We start from the raw sequence: 12,646 nt of genomic DNA on the forward strand, positions 1-12,646 counted from the left end.
AGAGCTCCCCCCACCCACCCATGTGCCCCCCAATTTTGTGGCTGCGGGACCGACCTGGCTCAGCAGGATGCGGGGGGGGGGGGGGGGCTTTTCCAGGCGAAAATTCCGGGGGAGGGGGAAGGGGGGGTGTCCCACGGTGGCCCCCAGCCCACGGCGGAGGGGGAGCGTCAGGCGGCGGTAGGGTCCTGAGCATCCCAGCAGGACCCCCCAGGGGAAGGAGGGAGAGCAGAGGGTGTCTAAGGGCCCCCCCGCACCGCTCAATGCCTGGGGGGGTGGGTGGGTACCCAACACCCCCAGCCCCCCCCCCCCAGCATCCCCAGCCGCCTCCGCCCTCACCGCACCCAGCGCCGCTGCGGCAGCCGCAGGGATGGCGGATGGAGATTACAAAAATAAAGAAATTAAGGGGTTAAGGGGGGGGGGGGGATGCAGCATTGCACCCCCCCAGGGATAGGGGTTGATTGGGGGGGGGGGGGGGGGGAGGGGAGAATCCCACCACCCTGGGAGGATGAAGGCCCGGGGGGGGAGGGGGTGCAGCCCCCCAGCTAGCTGCATGCAGAGCTGGGGGGTGGGGTGGGGGGGTAGGCAAAAGGAAAGGGGGGGCGGCATGCAGTGGGTGTGTGCCCCCTCCCCAGCCCCCCCAAAAGCCGCCCCCCCCCCCCCCGAGGAGGATGCTGCGGCCGGGAGGATGCTGCCATCACCCACCTCCTCCTCAGAGCATCCTGACAAAGGGCCGCCCCCCCCCCCCCCCCCCCAGGACCAGCTCCCCCTGCCGGCACGGCACGCGCGGCCCCGCCCCCAGGGTGGGGTGGGGTGGGTGGGGTGGGGTGGGGGGAACTCACACCGCCCCCCCCCCCCCCCCCCCCCGCGCCCATCAACAGCGAGGGGACCCCGCACCGGCACCCCAAAAACCCCTTTTATTAAGGTTCAGTGAATCGGGTGCCGCTACCGGGGGGGGGGGGGAGGGGGGGAGGGGCACTGCTAATTATATTTGCATAGAGTAATTAATTACAGCCCAGCCCCCCCCCCCCCCCCCCCCCCCCGGCGCAGGGCTGGGTCTGGCCCCAGCACCCCAGAAATCAGCGCCCCGCCGTTGGACTCGGCCGTCAGGATGGGCCCCGCCGGACCCCCCGGGGGGCGTTCAGGGGTTGGCTGGAAAAACCTTAAAAAAAAAAAAAAAAATTAAAGAAATTATTTTTCCCCCCCCCCCCCCCCCCCGTTTGCTGTAAAGCAGGGGCTCCCCAAAACCCTGTGCCCGGGGGGGGTCCCTGCAGGGAACAGGGGTTCCCCCCCACCCCCACCCCGGCGTAGCTCCCCCCGCTGTCCCCCCCACCCACAGACCCCCCCAGTGTCAACCCCCAACTTTGTGTGTCCCCCCCCCACACCCCCAGTGCCCCCCCAGTATGTCCCCCCCGCGGGTGCCCCCCCACTGTCGCTCCCCTCCAGTGTCCCCCACCCCCCCAGTGTCGCCCCCCCACACCACCCCCCAGTGCCCCCCCAGCTGCCCTGGGCCAGGGCAGCCCCCGCTCACCGGCCCCCCCGCTGGGCCGGGGGGCAGGGTGGGGCCACCCCAGGGGGGCAGGGAGGCGGGGCCAGGCCAGGCCCCGCCTCCCCCCAGCGGCACCGCCCCGCTGGCCCCGGGCTCCGGCTCGGCAGCGTCGCCCTGCGGGAGGGAAGGGGATTACCGCGGGAGCGGGACGGCGGGGGGGCCCCCCCGATCGTTGTAACAGAATAAATTTTAAAATAAAAGCATAAATAAAAATAAGTAATTACATTAAAGAAATTCAAAATTTTAAAAATTAAAAAGAAAATTGAAATAAACCCACGTTTTAAAATTTTAACTAAATGGAAATAAATAAAATTTTTCAAGTAAATAATCAAAAAGATTAAATAATAAAATTAAAAATTTTAAAACGGAATAAAAATTAATAAAAATTAAAAAGAAAAAAGAATATAAATGTTTAATAAATTAGAAACGTAACATTTTAAGACATTTAAAAAAAATAATAAAAGTTATATTCATTTTAAAATTAATTGTAACCTGGATAGTGCCAAAAGCAAGCAAACCGCTGCACACCCCCGAGCGCGCGGACCCCCACCCCCCGTACCTGCGCCCCCCCCCAGCCCCCCCCCCACCCCCCGCCGGTGTCCCCGTCCCCTCCCCGGTACCTGCGCCCCCCCCCCCCCCCCCGCGGGGCCACCCCCTCCCTGGTGCACCCCCCCCCCCCCCCCGCCGTGCCCCCATCCCCCCGCCCGTACGCGCGCCTCCCCCCGCGGTGCCCCCATGGGCTCCCCCCCCCCCCCCCCCGGTACTTGCCCCCCCTCCCCCCCCCCCGTACCTGCGCGCCCCCGCGGCGCAGCACGCGGCGCAGCAGCGCGATGTAGCGGGCGGCCGCGCGCAGCGTGTCGGCCTTGCTGGGGCGGCGGTCGCGGGGCAGCAGCGGCACCAGCGCGCGCAGCCGCGAGAACCCGCGGTTCAGCGTGCGGATCTGGGGGGGGGGGGGTGGGGGTCAGAGTGTGTCACAGCGGGACCCCCGACCGCCCCCCCCAAGTGTCACACCGGGACCCCCCCCCCCCCCCCACCGGGGTCAGGCAGGGTCCGTCCCGTCCATCCTCCCCCCCCCCTCCCCCTCCGCCAGGGTCAGACTGGGGGGACCCATCCCCCCACCCCCCCCGGTCAGACCTGGGGCTTCTAGAATTATACTGGGCCCCCCCCCCAGGGTTAGACCCCCACCCCCGGGGTATCCTGGGGCCCCCTCCAGGGCTAATGGAGGGGTTCAAGCGGGTGCGTGTGCACGGGGGGTCATGGGGGGGGGGGCGGGGGGGGTCAGGGAGGTGAGTGTGCGGGGGGGGCAGGGGGTCACGGGGGGGTCAGCGGGGTGGGTGTGCGGGGGGGTTCAGGGGGGTCACAGGGTGTTCAGGGGGGTCATGGGGTTCAGGGGGTGTTGGGAGTCACAGGGGGTTCAGGGGGGGTCACGGGGTCATGGGGGGGTCAGGGGGTGGGTGTTTAGGGAGGGTTCAGGGGGCTCACAGGGGTTTGGGGGTCACGGGGGGGTTCAGGGGGGTTGGGGGTCACGGGGGGGTCAGGGGGTCACGGGGAGGTTCAGGGGGTGGGTGTTTAGGTAGGAGTATTCAGGGGCGCACAGGGGGTTTGGTGGGTCACGGGGGGTTCAGGGGGGTTGGGGGTCACGGGGGGGTTCAGGGGTCTCACGGGGGTTTGGGGGTCACGGGGGGGGTTCAGGTGGGTTGGGGGTCACGGGGGGGTTCAGGGTCTCACGGGGTTTGGGGGTCATGGGGGGTTCAGTGGGAGTTGCGGGTCACGGGGGTGGTTCAGTGGTCTCACGGGGGGTTTGGGGGTCATGGGGGGGTTCGTGGGGGGTTGGGGGTCACGGGGGGGGTTCAGGGGTCGCACGGGGGGTTTGGGGGTCATTGTGGTGGGTCAAGGGGTGGTGGGGGTCCCGGGGGGGGTCCCTCCCCCCCGGTCTCACGGGGGTTTGGGGGTCATGGGGGGGTTCAGGGGGGTTGGGGGTCACGGGGGGGGTTCAGGGGTCTCACGGGGGTTTGGGGGTCATGGGGGGGTTCAGGGGGGTTGGGGGTCCCGGGGGGGGTCCCGGGGGGGTCCCCTCACCCTCTCGCGCTCCTTGGCGTTGGCGGCCTGCCGCCGCTGCAGCATGCCCTCGGGGTCGCTGGTGGGCTCGTACCCCCCAGCCGGCTGCCGGCGCAGGCGGGTGATGGCGGCGGGGCAGGGCAGGGGGCCGTAGCGCTGGCTCAGCACCCCCTCCAGCACCTCGGGAGCCGGGGTGGGCAGCAGGACCCCTGGCAGCTGCCCCCCAGCTCCGCTAGCCTCCCCCATACCTGGGAAAGGGACAGATCCTGCACCCCAGCCTCACCCCACAGTGCTGCCTCCCAAAAAGAGGGGAAATCACTTAAAAAAAGGCCCTTAAATCCCCCCCACCCCCAGCCCAACGAGCCGCAGGTGGGACCCATCCTGGCCAAACGAGCGGGGCAGGTGCTGCGCCGCAGGGGGGGCACAGCCTGTGCCTCAGTTTCCCCACTCAGAGCTGACACCTTGACCCCAACAGGGACCCCAAAGCATCGCTGGGGTCACGGGGGGGGGGGGGCCCTGGGGGGGACAAGGCCTGACGCCATGGGGATGGGCGGGTGGTGTTGACCCACGGGGTGGGGACTGGGGGGCGGTGGCTGGGAGGTGTCGCATGCCCCTAAAAATGTGGAGAAATTTTTTTTCGTTGGGGAAAATAAAAAGATGGGGGGGTTAATAACTGTTTCGGTAGATGGCACTGTTAGACCCCCCCATGCTGGAGCCCTGGGGCGGCTGGAAAAAGGGGGAAATTGGGCAAATTGCCCTTTTGGCCATCAAACCTGAGGCCGGTGGGCACCCCGCGCCGTCCGCCCTGGGGGTCCCTCACCCCAGTCCCACCCCCGTGGTGATTCCCCTCCAAAAAATGCTGCCCGTCCTCCCTTTTGGGGAGAAAAGCCTCCCAGGACGGCTCACCTCGCTTTTCCCTGGGGGGGCAGTGGGAAGCGGGTGGCCTGTGGGGGGCATGGAGGTGCTTGGGGGGGCTGAAAATCACCCCCGGGCTGTGCCGGGGTCCTGCTGCGGTGCTCCCTGCCCAGGAGTTGGGGCAGCCAGAATCCCCCCCCCCCCCCCCCTCCCAGCGGAGTTCGCTCCCTTCCCCCCGGGAAAACTGCCCCGGGTGGGGGGTCGTAGATTGAAAATGGAGGGAAAAATGGGGAGTGGGGGGATGTGCTGGGGGGTGGGAGGCGGGGGAGGCCTGGGGGCGGCTCAGGCAAAGCGGGTGGGGGGGCACGTCGCCCCCATGGGAAGTGAGCAGAGCAGGGGGGGGAAATTATTGGGGGTCACAGTTACAAGGCACCATGCTTTTTAGGGACCAGGGTTATTAGAGGTCACAGTTATTAGGGACCAAGGTTATTAGGGGTCACGGTTATTAGGGACCAGGGTTATTAGGGGTCATGGCTATTAGGGACCAGGGTTATTAGGGGTCACAGGTTTTAGGGACCTTTTTTTTTTTGGTTTTTAGGGGTCACAGTTATTAGGGGTTTTTGGTTTTAGGGGTCATGTTTTTTTGGGGTCACAGTTCTTACGGGTCATGGTTATTAGGGGTCACAGTTCTGGGGACCATGTTTCTTCAGGGTCACAGTTATTAGGGATCACCATTATTAGGGGTCATGGCTATTAGGGACTGTGGTTATTAGGGGTCACAGTTATTAGGGACCATGTTTTTTAGAGGTCACGGTTTTTAGGGATCACAGTTATTAGAAACCAGGAATTTTTGGTTTTTAGGGGTCACGGCTATTAGGAACCAGGGTTATTGGGGGTCACAGTTACTAGGGACCATGTTTTTTAGGGGCCACCGTTATTAGGGGTCACAGTTATTAGGGGTCACAGCTACTGGGGAGCAGGGCTGTTGGGGGTGGCAGTTTTAGGGGTCACAGTTGCCAGGCAGGAGTGTGTTTTATTTTTCTCCCCACATTTTCTGCTTCTGCCAGCCCAGGACTGTTCTGCTGATTGCCGAGTCAGGCAAAAAATGAATTCCAAATTAAATTTAAAAATAAGTGCAGTTTGTTGTATTACAGTATAATAAAGGGAAATAGCACGCGGTGCGCTATAAGGGAACAGCACCAGTTATTACGCACGGTGTGATATCGCGCACGGCCGGGCACCCAGTGTGGTGCAGTCACTGTCGTGACACAGCTGTGCATGGCGTCGGCGTCGGGATGGTCCTGCCCACATCTGGCTTGTTCGGGGGGCTCAGGGCAGAGCCCACCTGCTCATTACAGTCCTCCTTGAACCCCCTCAGCTCCCCGTCCGAGTTTAACAGTTCCTAATTAAGGACAAAGACTTTTCCATAAGCAATGATCAATTTAATGCATTTTGGCTGTAGGGACACAGCCCCGTAAAATAGGAGCATCCTCGCGGAGCGGCGTGAGCCAGAGGCGTGAAGGGATGGGTGGAAAGGGCAGAGCCCCACCCCCCCCGAAGCCTTCCCAGCGGGTTGGGGTGATGGCTTCCCCAGGATTCCTGAGTTCTGGAGGATTCACCCCAATTTCCCGGTCCCGGGTTGCAGCCTGCATTGCTGCAGGCTGAGCATCCTTTGCGCAGCCTCCAGCAGGGCTGGGAGTCTGGGAAACGTCCAGGGTGGGATTCCTGGAAAACAGCACCCTCGCAACCTGGGGGTGGGTTGCCCATCGGGAATGCTTCAGGCCAGGGCTGTTTTCCAGCTGCCCCAGCTCAGACGTGCCCAGTTTGCCCCTTCCTCTCCCCCTCCATGTGTGGCCAGAGCCAGAGCCGGGCTCGGCTCCCAAAGCGCTGCCATCCCCGGGATCCCCCCAAAGCTCCATCCCATCGGCTTCACCCCATCCCGCCTGGCTAGCGATGCCGACACTCCGTTGGGATTTGACATTTACTGTTATCATGAGACTGGAAAATTTTTCCGGCGGTTTCTAATTACCGCGGCGGGGTTGGTGCTGGGAAGGTCAGTGAACAGGGCTGGTGCCAGGGCTGCAGCGCGGCCGCATCCTGCCGTGGGGCAGCTGCTGACATGTCATCAATCCTGATCGTTTCTGGCGCAGCCCCACATGCCTCGGAGGTGGCCGGTCCCCGCCGGCGCTGCCAGCCTCGTGCCGACTCCGTGCTGCTGCGACCGGCCGGCCAGGTCCCGGCCACAGGTGGGGGCCTACAGGTGCTTTTCGGAGCGGTGGCATCGCCTCGGGACGCGGCAGAGGATGCGGGAGCTGTGGCCGGCGTTCCCACCTCTTAACCCTCGCCAGGTGTGACCCCAGGTGCCCCCTCTCCCGGCTGTGCCCAGGAGCTCGTGGCATCGCTCGCAGCCGCAGCCGGTGTTCCTCGCTGGGCTGCTCCCGAGTTGGTGGGTCCTCATCCCTGAGGACCACCCGCTCTGCTCCGGGCAGCGCAGGTCACCGCACGGCTGCCGAAGCCTGCTTAAATGCTTTTATCTTGCCATTAACGCCATAAAATCATCTCTCCTGCTGCCACCAGTGCTGCCGGTGATAGCGGGGTCCGCATCCCCGAGCACCTTATCTGAGCGAAACACACTGCTCCAGCGGGAAGAGGAGCCGCGGCTCGGCCGAGTCCTCCTGGCTTGTCTCGCTGTGGGAGCTGCGGAGCTGGGGGTCTCTTTCTGAGGGAGGGTCCGGAGGCTGCCCTTGCCCCCTGTGGGGGTGTTCCAGCACGATGCCTGGGGGGCATCGCGGGGCGCATCGCCATCCTGCCCTTATCCCGCATCTTTCCCAAGGGGTTTGATGAAGTAGCAGGAGGTGCCGCGCTGGGGAGGTGGGGACGGCCCTGGCCACCCACCGAGGTGCCCGGGGGGGGTCCCATGCTGGGAAAGGGCAGGTCTCGCCCCCCCTGTGTGCTGGCGGGACAGTAATGGGGGCTGTTGCCTGCTACAATGAGGATTTCGGCAGGGATGGGGGGGCGGGGGTGGGGGGCTCCCACCACCCCCACCCTTTATTACGGTGGGAGATCAAACAATCCCACCTTTGTTAAATAAAAATAATAATTAAAGTTGTGCTGGGACTGGCAGGGGGGAGCAAATACCTGCTGGGACCCCCCAGAGATGCCTCTGCCGCGCCCTCATCCCCATCCCCACTGGCTCCCCAGGGCCCAGTGCTCCCAGTTCAGTTCATTTCCCCTTTCCCGGGATTCCCAGCGCGGACGTGCCGGGAGGTGGGTTCCAAAGCTGCCGATGGCCCGGTGGTTCCCTCCACACTGGCAGCGACAGGACTGGGGACGGGACAAGGTGGCTCTGTCCCTCCCGGATGGAAGGAGCAGCCAGTTTTCCCCACCCAAGGAATTTCTGGAGATAAGTTTCCGTCAGCTGAAGGCGTTGCCACCCCCCCCCCCCCCCCCCCACCCCCCCCCCGGCACAGGGCAGGTGGCTGCCATCGCCGCGCGGTGGCCTGGGGTTCTGGCATGGATGTCACTGGTCAGGATTGTCCTGGGCTGTCACCCAGGGCTGCGTGCCCTGGGGATGGGGGTGGGATGGGGCTGGGGACAAAGGGCTGGGGATGGGCCGGGGAAGGGGCTGGGGTGGGGACAGGGAGCAGGGTGGGGGTGGGGCAGGACTGGGATGGGGATGAGACAGGGACAGGGACCAAGACAGGGGTGGTGACAGGGATGGGGACGGGATAGAGACAGGGACCAGAGTGGAGATGGGGATGGGGACAGCGACAGGGATGGGGATGGGACTGGGATGGGGGATGGGATGGGGGATGGGATAGGGACGGGGACGGGGGTGGTACAGGGATGGGATAGGGACAGGGATGGAGCTGGAGCTGGGGCTGAGCTCCTTGCTGTGGTGGGTTGACCCCAGCTGGACACCAGACACCCACCGAATCCGCTGGATCCCTCCCCTCCTCAGCCAGCCAGAGGGAAAAGGTAACAGCAGGCTCCTGGGTCGAGATAAGGGCAGCGACATCGCTCAGCAGTCACTGACACCCGCAACACAGACTCGACTCGGGGAAATTAGTTTAATTACCACTCAAATTGGAAAAACACCTTCCCCTCACCCCCTCCTTTTTCCCAGGCTTAACCAAATCCCTGATTTCCCTCCCTCCTCCCCACGAGCAGTGCAGGGGATGGGGATGGGGCTTCGACCTCCACTGTGGGGTCCCCCTATGGGGGACCATCCTCCACGAGCATCCATTTTGGACCCTTCCCGTGGGCTGTGGCTCTTCCCATGCTGCTCCGGTGGGATCCCCCCATGAGGGCACGAGTCCTGCCAGGAGCTGCCCCAGGGTGGGCTGCCACGGGTCACAGCAACCTCCGGGCACTCCTGCAGGGCTGTGGGGGGATCTGCTCCCTCGGGGGCTCCACTGGCTGGGGGCACAGCTTGACCCACTGTGGGCTTCATCATGGGCTGTGGGGGGGATCTGTGCCTCTGTGGGCTCCATGGGCTGGGGGCACAGCCTGCCTCACCGTGGTCTTCATTGTGGTCTGGGGGCACAGCCTGCCTTGCCGGGGGCTTCGCCGCGGGCTGTGGGGGCACCCCTGGCCCCCTGCCCTGCCCCAGGTGCCTGCAGGGCAGCTGCTCTCACCTCTTCTCGCTCCTCTCTCCCACTGGCGCAGATTTATTTTTATTTTCCCCTTATTAAATCTGTTACCCCCACGGTGCTGCCACCGTTGTGGTGGCTCGGCCCTGGCCAGTGGCTCCAGGTCCATCCCGGAGCCGGCGGCATCGGCTCCATCCGACATGGGGAAAGCTCCTGGCAGCTCCTCACAGAAGCCCCCCGCAGGCCCCGCTGCCTTGCCACGCACCCCCGCCCCTCGCAAAGGGAAGGTGCTGAGCATAGAGGCCAGACTGAGCTCTGTGGCTGGGCTTAACCTTTGGCATAACCAGGTGGAGCCTGAGCCCCGCCGGGGAGCTGGTTTCCCCCAAACCCGAGCCTTGCCCCTTCCCCTGAGCCCCCCTCACAGCCCAGCACTGGATAGGGAACCCTGGGGGCGTTGGCTCCATCCCCCCCCTGCCCCAACTGCAATCCCTGCCTTGCCCAGCCCGGATAACCCCTGCGGTGCTGAGTGCTGAGTGCTGAGCCCTCCCAGTTGGATAATCTCTGATAGAATTTATAAGTGCATCAACCTTAAACCTCTTTGCCTGGCAGCTCCTCTCTGGCAGCGAGGACAGGGGACTTGCGTGCCCACGGTCACGTAGGGACAACGCCACGGGGACGGGGTGGCCACCAGGTCACTGCAGCAGCTCTGCCCCCTCTTAGCCCCTGTCTGGGTTTTTTGGGGTTCTCCAGGGCGCCCAAATCTCTGCGTAAGCGGAGGAGCCAGTGCTGCCGCGCCAGATGCCTGCAGATCCTGATTAAGCATTCGGCCATGTGGGTGGCTGCACGTCCCGGCCCCACATGCACACGCACACGCGCTGCGCACATGTGCACACATGCACACGCATGATACCAGTGCTCCAGGGGGTTACCAGGGCTGGGGCCGTACAGAGCTGGCACAGCTCGGAGCTTCCAGCCCCTGCAGCCCCCCTCACAGACACATACGTCCCGCCCTAGCAGTCATATCCCCATTTTATTTTCCCTCCCCAGGAGAAAGGAGGGAGGATTCACCGGTAAAACTGTCTGTGCAAGAAATTGGGGGTGGGGGCAAGTGAGCCAAGTCACCCCCGCGCAGGGACAGGGCGTCGCAGGGGTTGGTCTGTGATACGGCTGCGATTTATTGCAGTGCAGAGGGATAGGGAGGGATGCTCCGCAGGGGGTGACGGCATGTGGTACCCACCGACACAGTGCACAGAGCATCACATCCCAGACAGCTCTGTCATGCTCATCCCTCGGCTCCGGGATTACACCGGTGCTGCTAAAATCCCACATTTAGCGCCGCAGTGTCCAGCCAATGACCTCGGGGCTGGCACGCAGCGCCGTCCTCGTCCTCCGCAGGGATCAGAGATGATAAAGCTCTCCCAGTCCCGGCTGCCCGTGGGGCACCAGGTGCCAGTCCCGGCAAACCCTCTCGGATGCTCCAAGGATGACATCTGAACACGCGGCGGACGGGATGGACGGCGAGGGCTTCACCCAGGTAAGGGGATTTTCTCCCTGGATTTGGGATTTGGGGTTGATTTTGCTTCTTACACCCACCCAAGGAGCCGCGCTGGCCTCGGTGCGCCGGGATGCGAGGCCGATGCATCTGGCTGCCGCTCATCCGAAGGGGAGTGGGTGGGCAGCGGGGCATCACGGGAGGGATGTCAGTGGAATAATTCATGGGAAGGTACAGGAGAGCTGGTTCCCAAACCTCTGGCCCCAAGGCAGGTGGGGTGATGCCGAAGCAAGGTGGGATGTAATGATATTCAGGGAGTCCTTCTGCCTGGTGGAGTGGATAGAAGGAAAAAATACGTGAGCGGAGGCTTTGGGACGTGGCCCTCCCTGCAGGGAGAGGTGTGAGGTGCTGCTTGTGGGCGAGCAGCGGTGCGGGGGAGAGCCTGGCTCTGCTCCTGCATCCCGGGGAGAGCTGGCCAGGCTCCGGGCTGGGGTCAGGGGCTGCTCCGGACCTGGGGGGTCGGTGGGGTTTGAATCCTTCCCTGCCCGCTGTGCCGTCCACTCTTGGCTGGGCTCTTTGGAGGGGCAGGAGGGAGATGCCCAAATCACTGTGGGTGCGAGGGGCTGCGCGGCCCCTTGCTGCTTCGCCGGCTCTTACCGAGGCTGCGTCCAGCCGCACGTGGCTCGGTCGCGGTGATGTGGCCGCTGGTCCCTGCCCGCGCGGTGGCCTTCCTGGGCACCCGGCAGGGCTGAGGGGGGGGTCCTGCAGCAGCCGCGCGCCCCCCTCTTCCCCAACACTGATTTTGGGGTTATTTCCCCTGGTCGCCAGCACTGGGCACGAAGGGTTTGGCAGGTGCAGGCAGAGGTCCCAGGTGGCGTTTGCATTTGGGATTTGGTGCCGGCTCAGTCCCTGGGTTTCCCCCCAGCCTTGTTGCTTCACTTCTGGCCACTGCCAGGCTGCTGCCACCGCAGCCCTTCCCTGCGGCATCCCGGCACAGCTGGACACCTCCCACGTGCTCGGCCAGGGCTTGAGGACCAGCACTGAACTGAGCCTGGGCTGGATGTGGCCGTGTCACAGGGGCACCTCGGGGTGATAGCAGGGTACCCCACGGCTGGCACACTCCGGGACAGCACCCCAAATCCAGCTCTGGGAGCCTGGTGTAGCAGGGGAAAACCAGGGCACCTTTTGAGCATCCAAACTCTTTGGATCAAAAAGAGAAGCAGCATCCACACGCTTGGCACGGGCCACAGATCTCCTGGTCTTCCTCACACCCAGAGCTCCAGGAGGAAGCGCAGGGGGTCCTGTGGAGGATGTGAGGGCAAAGCCCCCGGCATTGAGCATCCCCTGCCCGCACTCCTGGCAGTCTGCTGCTGTGCCTCCTGCTCCTGCCCCGGCTCCGGTTTGGTGGCGCCGGGGACATGCACTCACCCCACGCTGCGGGATGTGGCGGTGACCCAGCCGGAGGAACCTCCTCTTCCCGCTGCGATTGAGAAAGTGCCGCGTGTGGGAGTTATTCATCCCAGGGCAGCATGACTCAAGGTCCTGTGTCCTGGCTGGGACTTTTGACCTCCAGAGTGTGCCAGGCTTGCACAGTGGCTGGCACTGCCCCTGCCAGCCCCGGGATCCCCTTCAGGATGCGAGCCGGTCCCCAGCTCTCCCTAAGTTTGGCCACGCCAGCTTTTGGGGACACCGTCCCTCCTGCCAGGGCTCCTGCCAGCTCTGACATCCTCTCCAGGGCTTGGGGACCTTGCTGGGACATTGGAGACGGTGCAGCTCATGGAAATGCAGGAGGCTCAGATGTCTCCTCTCCCTGTTGCATCACGGGGCTGCTCCCGGGGCACTCCAGGCTGGTCCCATGGAGGATCCAAGGAGACATTTGATGGAGCTGGCAGGCTCCTCGGCAGCTGGACAAACCAAGGGCTTAGCTTTGGCACCGCCACGAGGGAGGGCAGGGCAGGCAGCAGAAGGCAAACACCAGCCTCAAGTCACAGCAATTCAGCAGGAAGCAGAGGCACAGGCAGCGGCAGGAGCTTGGCATGGATGGGGCAAACTGGATTTGCTGGTGCTGAGGCTCCCAGTATAAAAATCCTCCTGGGCAGGAGA

General features: G+C 64.0%; 1 protein-coding gene across 1 annotated transcript; it reads right to left on the reverse strand.

Annotated features, from left to right (window-relative positions):
- Nucleotides 1–891: 891 nt before the first annotated feature.
- FIGLA (folliculogenesis specific bHLH transcription factor) lies at nt 892–3,893 on the reverse strand. Its single transcript, XM_037371653.1, has 4 exons — nt 3,626–3,893; nt 2,337–2,486; nt 1,529–1,660; nt 892–1,159 (listed from the first exon to the last, which is right to left on the reverse strand). The coding sequence occupies exons 1-4, from the start codon at nt 3,848–3,850 to the stop codon at nt 1,139–1,141; spliced, it is 528 nt and encodes a 175-aa protein (XP_037227550.1). The 5' UTR covers nt 3,851–3,893; the 3' UTR covers nt 892–1,138.
- Nucleotides 3,894–12,646: the final 8,753 nt, after the last annotated feature.

The sequence above is a fragment of the Falco rusticolus genome, chromosome 20 (genome assembly GCF_015220075.1).
Source record: "Falco rusticolus isolate bFalRus1 chromosome 20, bFalRus1.pri, whole genome shotgun sequence".
NCBI lineage: Eukaryota > Metazoa > Chordata > Aves > Falconiformes > Falconidae > Falco > Falco rusticolus.

What these genes read in the sequence shown, in the direction of transcription:
- FIGLA (XM_037371653.1), bottom strand. Translation starts at nt 3,850, where the DNA reads ATGGGGGAGGCTAGCGGAGCTGGGGGGCAGCTGCCAGGGGTCCTGCTG. An exon ending in TGCGCCGCGGGGGCGCGCAG is followed by an intron (nt 1,661 to 2,336) that starts GTACGGGGGGGG and finishes TCCCTCCCGCAG; the next exon opens with GGCGACGCTGCCGAGCCGGA. An exon ending in CCGGCCCAGCGGGGGGGCCG is followed by an intron (nt 1,160 to 1,528) that starts GTGAGCGGGGGC and finishes TTTTTTTTTAAG; the next exon opens with GTTTTTCCAGCCAACCCCTG.